Raw genomic sequence first — 9,741 nt, 5'->3', positions numbered from 1 at the left:
TAGAAGTAAATTTATTTCAAGATGCAAAGGCTGCAACATATTCTCCAAATCTCGTATTCCACGAAAAAATTGGAAAGAGAGGTAAAAAACAAGGTAAGAGATCAAAGAAACGATATGCTAGCAGCATGTTTGATAAATAGAAGTAAATTTATTTCAGGATTTTTTACTTTTAATTAGAATCTAAGTTCAGATGTATATATTAATATGTTGGTCTAGTCCCCTGCGAGTTTGAGAGGCAGGTTCTCTAACATTTGGGGTTCTCAAAGTAGAGAAGAAGACCCTCACAATGTCAATGTCGAAGTGCTCCGCAATGACTCTGGCCCTTGTGTTCTTATCTCTGGCCATGTCCTGTGCCCATCCTAACAGAATAGAAGAAGAAAGAAAAATAAACAACTTCATCAATGAATCCTGCAATCACACAACCGACCATAACTTCTGTGTCAAGACGTTGGGCTCAGACCCTGATGGCACCTCCGTCAGGGACTTGGCTGGGTTGACAGCCATCGCGCTCAAGATAACGGTAGCCAATGCAACAGACACCTACGCTTACATATCGGAGCTGTTAAACAGGAGCGGCAGTGACAAGAAGGAAAGTTTTGAGGACTGTTTGTATGTTTATCGATTGACAGTGGACTATCTCCAGTTATCGGTGCCGGCTCTACAGCAGAAGAACTACATCGATCTCAAAGTCTACATTAGTGGCTCTCTCATTAACCCGGCGGACTGTGAGGAAGGGTTCTCTAAGGATGGCTCTCCACTCACACAGAGGAATAACAATATGACCAAACTCATGTTGATGACTCTTGATCTCGTAAACTATCTTTCTACCTCCTGATCTTGCAAGGATCCTATGCAATGTAGTTCTTTGTTTTGGATAATAAGGAACCTTTTTCATACAAGGGTCTTCTGGAGCGTGTTTCTTTGTAGTATGGAATAAATTGCCTTTTTATGTGATATTTAATGATTTATTTTGTTAGAAATGAGAATTAAGAATTCATTGTGAAGTAGACCCATTTGAATTACCTTACATTAGTACAATTTATACTACGTGCATGAGGTCGAAAAATATATAGCGAGGGACCTCATTATATTATTTTATGCTATATGGAATATTTGTTGTGTGCGGAAAGTCTAAAATCCGAAGGGTTGATTTTTGATAAATAAAGTGCACAGAAATTTACGTTGCTATGTTGTTCGTCGCAGATGTGATTATAACTACGAGCAAAGAGCAATAATGGTTTTCCACCCATTCAAACACAAAATTACCGGACACTTACCTTATAGGACGATACTCCACCACATGCCTTATTTTGTACAATATTTCTCTCTCTACACACTCAAGTTTCCTTTCTTTTTTTGACACTTAGAGGAAAAAATTCACCCAAAAGACGCAGGTAATGTTCCCTATTTTTTTTTCCCAAGACTTTTAGAAACTCACCTTAATTCGAATCTTGGTTCACAAGTCTATCCTAATCACAGTAGAACCTACTTAAAACAAGCCCTTAAAATTTATAACTTAATTGGGATCCTAACTAAAAAGGAAATCACCCAAAAATAAAGGCAACCTTTGACTAACAAAAAGATCACCTAGAGGGTAAGGAGGGGATACCATAACAAAAGGGATTCAAGGCAATCCAACACGTAGAGGGTAAGGAGGGGATACCATAACTAAAGTGATTCAAGGCAATCCAACAAAATTTCACTTTGTCTTGAATTCTTAAAGAGATTCTTATTGATTGTCTTCCCTAAATGCACCCCACAGGTATTCAACTTGGCAACACATTGGTAAAGTTCAAGCATATCTTCAATTTCTATAATGGAATCGGCTTTATCAGAGAATCAGTAGTAGACTGAGAGTTAGAACCGTAGCGCACTATCTCTGGACGACCTCAAGTCGAGTCCTCAAGAAGTGAAGGAAGCAATAAGCAGATGGAGGGATAAAAGAATGATGAAGTAAAAATAAGGTAAAGTGAAAGAAAAATTAAGATATGATTTAAAGAGAGAAGAGAGTGCTTAACGTGAGAAAAAGTGAGATGAATGGGGGTCAAGGAATGATGGACACGCCTATGGTGCAGGTCCGGACTCTAGGGGGAATGAGAGGGCAAAAGAAGTGAGAGAATAAAGAGCATATGGAGGATTAGTATGAGAATGTGGGGGGAATAGAGTAGTGTATGGAATGTGGAGCGGATAGAGGCAGATGGAAGTGTAGGGCAGATAGCGCGGATGGATGTGAGTAGGGTGGATGGAAGTGTGTAGGCCGAGAGGGGTGCTGGACTAAGGGGAGAAGTGGATGGGAGAGAGACCAAGAGGGTAAAGATAAAAAGAGAGAGTGGGGCGGACCTGCATAAGGCATGGGTCCCTCACTTGGTGAGAGGGAAAGAGAGAAAGTAAGGGAGAGAGAGGCTCGCCCTAGGTGTGAGTCCAGGTTTGGACATGAGAGAGAGGTAAAGAGAGAAAGAGAAAGAGAAAGGGGGAGGATGGGGGTTCGGACCCCTCTTTGGGTCCGAGCAGGAGAGAGAGAAGAGAGGGAAAGAAAGAGAGCAGGAGAAGAGAGAGAGTAAGAAGAAAGAGAAAGGCTAAACTTTTCTTGAAGCTTTAAATTTTATAATTAAAGATGAAAATATATTTTAAGGCTATCATAACGATTTCCAGTATTGAAACCGTATTTCTTGACACTATTTGAATGTGCGTTTGACTTTGATTGTTTAGAGCTGCGGCTCTATACAAACTGCACCCTTCAAAAAAACAATATGATTTTTTTGCGGTTTTTCTGGAGCTGTATTTTTAAGGAAAGAAAGCTGTGTGTTTTTTTGTCTCACACTGAAGAGGAGAGTGGGAATTGAGTTGTGTTTAAGTGTAGACATCCTCATACCTTATATTATTTATCCAAAGATGTAGCGATCATGTGTGCCCAAGAACAAGAAAGTTTCAATCTTCTTTAATTTTTACTATATTTTTTCCCTTATTTCATCCAACTGAACTCCAACACGATCAGCCGCACCGATCATTTTTTAAGGAAAATGTTTATATAAGGTTACAACCTTAAAATGTAGAATGATATATGCAGCTAAAAAATATATCGGAAAGGTTGTTTTAATGTTGAAACACCTTCTAATTGATCATCTTGACATTAAAATGTATGAATATAAAAATAAATAAATAAATATTTGACCCAAAAATAGTGCATCTTGCAACACATTATCTAGACCATCCATTTTCAAGATTTTCATATGTTTATAGATCTACTTGATTTTAACCATTTTTGGATTTTAAAATTTTCTAATTAGATAACAAAATAGATTTTAAGATAATCCTAAGAATTTTTTACAACAAAATCACATGTTATGATAAAATTTTGTGGTGAGCCTTAATTGGATTGTTTAAGGTTGCGACCTTGTAGAAACCACACCTTTTTTTAAAACATAGCTAAGTTCGAATACGAGGGTCATTGCCGCCATGGTTGGCATTCTTTTCTGATGCATGCGGAATTTATTGTCATCCAGCATTGTAGTGAAAAACAAAATGAGTCGCACCTATAAAAAATATAAACAAGTATTACCAATAAAAATAAAATATCTAAAATGCCCTTGTAAATTTCAGGGATATTTTGGTCAATATAATATCTAAAATGCCTTTGTTAATTTCAGGGATATTTTCGTCGATGTATTTTGTCAAAAATATTTTCTAAATATTTTATTTTGGTGCACCCCATTGAGGTGATTGCACGAACTGAATTTCATATTAATATAGTTAGTACAAAAAAATTAAAAATAAATTATTATTATGCATCAGATCTAGATTAAGTGGTTAGTGGCTCAGTTGATCTAAATTGGATGGCTGGATGAAGGGGAAACATAGATCTTTTATGTTGTAGGGGAAGCATAAAGATTACCAAATCTGCATCATCATTTAAATTAACAGTGAAGATGTGGCTACAACCACACTTGTTGGGTTGTAGCTGCAGCCATATCAAAACCAAAACCACTAAGGATGCATATGTTAGTTTGTGTTTGTATTAGAATCCGGATTGGGCTTAAATTGTTAGCGTTTTACATCATGCTATGTCACAAGCTCGATTCTTACCACTAACCTACATGACAGTGAAATTTCAACCCACAAAATTTAATATAAAGGTCCCAAAATTTTTACCATCGGATATTATGAAACCGATTTTGAAACGTTCTACTCCATATTACCGTAAACTATCATGAAAACTGAATTTGAAACACACAAGGAGGGAGATCGCTGCAATTTTTTAATCAATGTTCATGCTAAAATTGACATACACACAATGAGATGGAAACATCTAATACTCCTTGTTACCATGATACCATCCACTACCAAGAACACAGGTACAGATTACTACAATTTTCTAGTCAATGTTTAGATTAAAATTGACATACACACGATGAGATGGAAACATCTACTTCTTGTTACCGTGATGGTATCATCCACTTAACACAGGCACATGGAGATAACTGTTATGATAACATCTAATTGGGCAAACCAGTATAGAACTCAATGCCAGTAGATGGCAGCCAAGACCCACCATCAATGAAATTCAGGACTGTGAATTCATTTGCCTGTGTAACATTACGAATAATGTGATAGCCAGGCCACTTGACCCGCCCACCCAATGTAGAACCTGGACCATAATTCTTATATTCAGCATAGAATAAAGTGTTCAAAGCAAAGCTACCATCCCAAGCTAGCCACCCTTCAGACTGTATGATGCCTTGCAGATAAGATTTCATAAATACTGATCTAGAATATTGTTTCCAAGGCCGGCCCAAGTAAGTTGGTGTCGAGCTTGCCTCATTTGAAGCTCGAACGGTACAGTTGATAAAAGAGAAGCCTGTGTTGTTCTGGGGATTAATGCGGCCTTGGGCAGTGATGACATTCTGTTGGTGTGGGAGAGGCCTATGAGTCTCGATCACACAATTCTGAAATATTGCAGTGCCGTCACCAAAGATGAAATCAATGGTGCCATAAATGTCACACTCGCGGTAGAATTGTCGGTAAGTCCGGGCATAAAGAGTGTCCTGAAAGCCCTTGATAGAGCACCGATAGAAAGCTGACTCATCTGAGTCCACCCTAAGGGCCACTGCCTGGGACATTTCGGGACCAGCCGTATTCTCAAAAGTGATGTCTTTAGCAATAAATCCATATGCTGATGCACCTATAAAAATCATAGCACAATGGGAAATTACTATAAGGTATTCCCAAAAGTGATGTCTTTAGCAATAAATTCATATGCTGATGCACCTAAAAAAATTATAGCACAATGGGAAATTACTATAAGGTTGTAACTAATAAAATAATAACGACTAGAAAGCAATGGATGGAATGTATACCAAAAGTAGCAGTTTCCATGGTGCTCTTCCATCTTCCGCCAATGCTTCGATTGCCGGATATAACTGTTATATCTTTCCCGTCGCCAATCAACATGACATTCCTCTTTCTGACTTCAACGTTCTCGAAATAAATTCCAGCCACCACATGAACCACGTATCGTGCATTCCCAAGATCAGGAGCAGCTTCTACTGCTTCCTGAACTGATCGGAACCGGGCACTCCCGTTCTGCGAAACTGCCACATGAATCTCATTTGCAGTTGACAACGACTTACGGTCCAACAGATTAGCAGTAAGAAAACCAATTTGCAGGGTTAGAGGCAGCATAAAAAATAGGAGTACTATGGGAGACGACATCCTTGATAGTATGAAGTGAACTGAAGCAAGTCCCAATGGAAGAACGAAGTGATGGAGGTACTGAACTCAGCTAAAGGTTTTGCAAGACGAGATGGAGGTTTTGCATGTGAACGACTGTGTACATAGGCACATATGCATTGTATTCGTCCACAATTCTTATAGAGATTTTAACTCACGTTAATGGTGCCTTTTGGTAATAATAGAAGACTATCATAGCTGTTAACAAATAGGAAACCCAAGACACAAAAGTGGCAGGTAATATTGTCGGTTCTGATTCCTTTCGTAATAGTAGGCAGAAAATCATCCCTAAAAATAAGAAAATCATTCCCAAAAGAAATGTATTTTTGGTGGATGCTTTATTTACCTTCCTGCCTTAATTTGAAGTTCTGCATAAGACTCAAATTTCTCTTCATCACCCACCAAGACTTTGTATTTTAGTACCAAATCACCTTTCACTATTATTATTTACTTAAAAAAAAAATGATTGATTTGCAAATGGACCTTAAAATTTTAGGTAAAATACAGAATGCTCTATTTATATTTGCAGAAATTATAGAGAAGGTCGGTAAACCCACTTTTTTTTTTTTTCAAAATTGTCCCTCAGTCAACGCAAATTTTGATTTTTTTTTTTTTTTTTTTTTGAGTTTTTTCATTAGTTGGGCAGTGCCTTAAAGCTTGCGTTGTTGCCCTTCTAACAAAAACAAAACTATAAAGAAAAGTCAAAATTCTGATTGACTGAGGAGGAGAAATTTTTTTTTTTACAAAAAAAAAAAAAAAAAAAAGAAGTGAGTTGACCTACTTTCTTTGTAATTTCTGCCTATAAAGGAAACATTTTAGATTTTATATAAAATTTTAAGATACGTACGTAAATCACTCACTGTTATTTACTACCATGATGCCATACTTTTCGTAGTTGACAAATTCTATGTTCCCGGAAATGATTGAGGACATAGTAGTGATTTCTATAGAGTAATCTCTCAAGATTAATATTTTGTTCCATTTTTTAAAACTTAGAAGACCAAATATGGGCAGAATAATAGAACAAACTGTACAAGAATTACTTCCCTAAAAGAGTTGGGGATTTTTATAAGAGAAAAGTTTATATGACGTGCAAGCCTTATAATATAGAAGTAAGGCGTGCTAAAAATTCTACCAAAAAAATATATTTTGATATCAAAATTCCTTCTAATGGATCGTCTCGATCTCAAGATGTATAGATATGAAGAAAGAAAAGGATTTCATGTTTAAAAAATAATGTATCTTGTAACGCATTATGTCAACCGCCTATTGTCAAGAATTGTAACATTTTATAGATGTGCTGGATCGGTACTATTTCTAGAACTTTAAATTTCAAAAAATAGACTCAAATATATTTTTTCATGCTATCACGAAGGTTTTCTATAGCGAAACTACATCATTCAACATGATTTGGCTAACCGCTCCCTTCTTATGAAGAGTTATGATTTTGAAATTTTTTTTTTTTCCATGTACATGAGTGAAAATTATATCCAGTAATGTTTGTGATTCATTTATACATCGTAATATTTGAATTTACAAATAGTTTATTTCGACAAGGTAAAATAAAAAAATTTCTACCTATCTAAAGAAAGATCAAACCTTCAGTTTACTAATGTAAGAGTGTGAGAGTGAATCTGGTTTTCACTTTGCAAGAATGCTCATTGGTCAAAGTTCGGTTTTCCACTAAATTTTTAATATGCCCTTTCTCTTCCGTGATCAAAGGATAGAAGATCTATACTTCCCCTACCATCCAGTTGTACAATTTTGATCAAGTGAGCCACTCACTGTTTGATCATAGATCCGACACCTCAGAGCATTTTATTTTTAATACAAATTGTATTAATATAAAATTTGGTACATGCCATCTTCTCATTGGGGAGCACCTATAAAAATATTAAAAATAATTTTTAGATAAGTATAATGATCAAAATACCCTTTGAAATCTCAGGAGGATTTTGGTCTTTTTATTTTATTGAGAATAAGTTTTTTATATTTTTTACAAGTGCGAGTTTAATAGATGATTGGACGTCTAAATTTGGTGTCAAAATGTTTTATATAAAAAAATTAAAAATAAAATGATGTAGAGACATGACATTGTGATTGGGAGAATCTTAACCCTTCATTCAAAATGGAGGGTTGGATAAAGGGAAACACATAAGTTTTATGTTGTAGGGGAAGAAGTGGTCTATCGAGTTTGGGCACTTGTTGTAGTACGAAATGCATTTGAATTTATTAACGTCTAAGCGTGGTAGTGGAAAACAAAACAAGTACATGAATTGGAATGCTTACTACAAAGGCATACAATACATGCACGTAAAAGGATAAGATAATTAATACTTTTCTAAAACTAAGGGGCTCTTATCGTTTTGGGTAAGTAAGTGGAACTCAATTTAATCGTGTAGTATTGGAAAAACCCTAATACTCTAGAGCTCATGATCGTCCATTGAATTGATGGGCGGTGATGGAGACCATCAGAGCCTAACCCCAATGGTGGGCTCCATCCATGAGCTAATCGCTGACAACCCTAGGCCAGCCACCCTTCTGGCACAAAGTACCAAACTCACTCTCTCTCTCTCTCTCTCTATTATGCGGTTCTCAACATAGAAGCTCATGAATAGTGTATCTCTCTCTAACAGACACAATTGCGTGAAACTCATGCATAGTGATGAAGTCATAGACTCTCTCTCTCACACACACACAAAAGCGCTTCGAAACTCGTGTGAATTGATGGAGTCCAAAGCTTTTCATAGGAAAGACCCTTGACCATCCAAACATTGATAATGTTTTCTCAAAAGATCACAGGCATCCCATCATCTTAGAAACTCCTAGTAATAAGATACAAAGTGAGAATACCTAAAGAAAAAGAAGAACCCTTTTACCCAAATCCTCCTCCCCGTTTGCTAGACCCATGTTTACATGTGCAAGCGAATGAATATTAGCCAAGTAACATAAAAACAAGGACAAGAAGATAAATAGTATATATGCGGCCTTCATCTCCCTAGGCTTCAAGCATGCACGATTCTACTTGGTAGCTCATCTTTGTGTTGCTGAGTCCTCAGTTGAATAATGTGGCACCTAAGGCTTCTCTCTTCAAGCTACTTAATTTCAACAAGAGAGAGAAACAATCAAACATCAATTGCCAAGATCAAAGAGATTTAATACTAGCAACTAACGTTATAATAAATAAATTTCGAAATGGTCTCATTTGTGTGCATTTGGATGCAACCATTGACTGGGCTTGGTGTTCATCAGGGTTCGGACCACATTTTAACGCCTGCTGACCGGAACTGAGGGCGTGTTTGATTTTCAGAAAATACGGTTTTGGAAACCACATCTTCTTATACTATAGCATCTTCTTATTTGATAACAAGGAAGCTTTACAATAACGTGGATACGGTATCAACTTTCCTTATATTTATGGCTTAAAAGTGGATACAACCTGTTTTGTAAGTGACTGTGGAACTTGGGGTATCCACTTCTTTGAAAGATGCATCTTCCAAAAATCAAACATACCCTGAAAGTTCTAAACTTATGAATGGATCCATGATGAGTCCTGGTATCCTCCGAACTGAAAAGTGCATGCACGGGCATTTTGTTTCTGTTATGGGTAGAATGGTCTTGTGGGTTTTTAATGTCATCTTGGACGATTTAATTTCCAATTCCAAAGAAACTCACACAAGTTCATGGAGAAAGCATACAACACACCATTCATCTTTGGCCAATAAGGTCAGGCCACCTTTAGTTATTAGATGTGGAATTAGGAGGCCAAGGCCCCAGGGTATGCTATTCTCAAATTCTAAACAAATTTGAATCTTAACACATCACTAGATAGGATTCACACCATGTAACATATCTATGAAATATATTCAAATTTATATAATTATACATAAATATTTGAATACATATTTAAGAAATAAATTCACTATATTGTGCTTTTTAAACGTGTTAATAAACATGGAGAAAAGAAAATTTGCAAAAAAAAATTCCTGCAAATTGTTCACATATATAAATATT

General features: G+C 36.4%; 2 protein-coding genes across 2 annotated transcripts; one reads left to right on the top strand and one right to left on the bottom strand.

Moving 5' to 3' along the window:
- Positions 1–310: 310 nt before the first annotated feature.
- Positions 311–835, top strand: LOC105420185 (putative invertase inhibitor). The gene has a single exon (XM_011622845.1). It carries the CDS (start codon positions 311–313, stop codon positions 833–835), a length of 525 nt encoding a protein of 174 aa, XP_011621147.1.
- A 3,460-nt stretch (positions 836–4,295) lies between these two features.
- LOC18428095 (pectinesterase/pectinesterase inhibitor PPE8B) lies at positions 4,296–5,833 on the bottom strand. Its single transcript, XM_020663539.2, has 2 exons — positions 5,355–5,833; positions 4,296–5,179 (listed from the first exon to the last, which is right to left on the bottom strand). The coding sequence occupies exons 1-2, from the start codon at positions 5,707–5,709 to the stop codon at positions 4,494–4,496; spliced, it is 1,041 nt and encodes a 346-aa protein (XP_020519198.1). The 5' UTR covers positions 5,710–5,833; the 3' UTR covers positions 4,296–4,493.
- Between the last annotated feature and the right edge of the window lie 3,908 nt (positions 5,834–9,741).

Source organism: Amborella trichopoda, chromosome 13, assembly GCF_054954075.1.
Source record: "Amborella trichopoda isolate Santa Cruz 75 chromosome 13, AtrichopodaSantaCruz75HAP2 v2.0, whole genome shotgun sequence".
NCBI lineage: Eukaryota > Viridiplantae > Streptophyta > Magnoliopsida > Amborellales > Amborellaceae > Amborella > Amborella trichopoda.
This window is presented reverse-complemented; position numbering and strand designations above follow the sequence as displayed.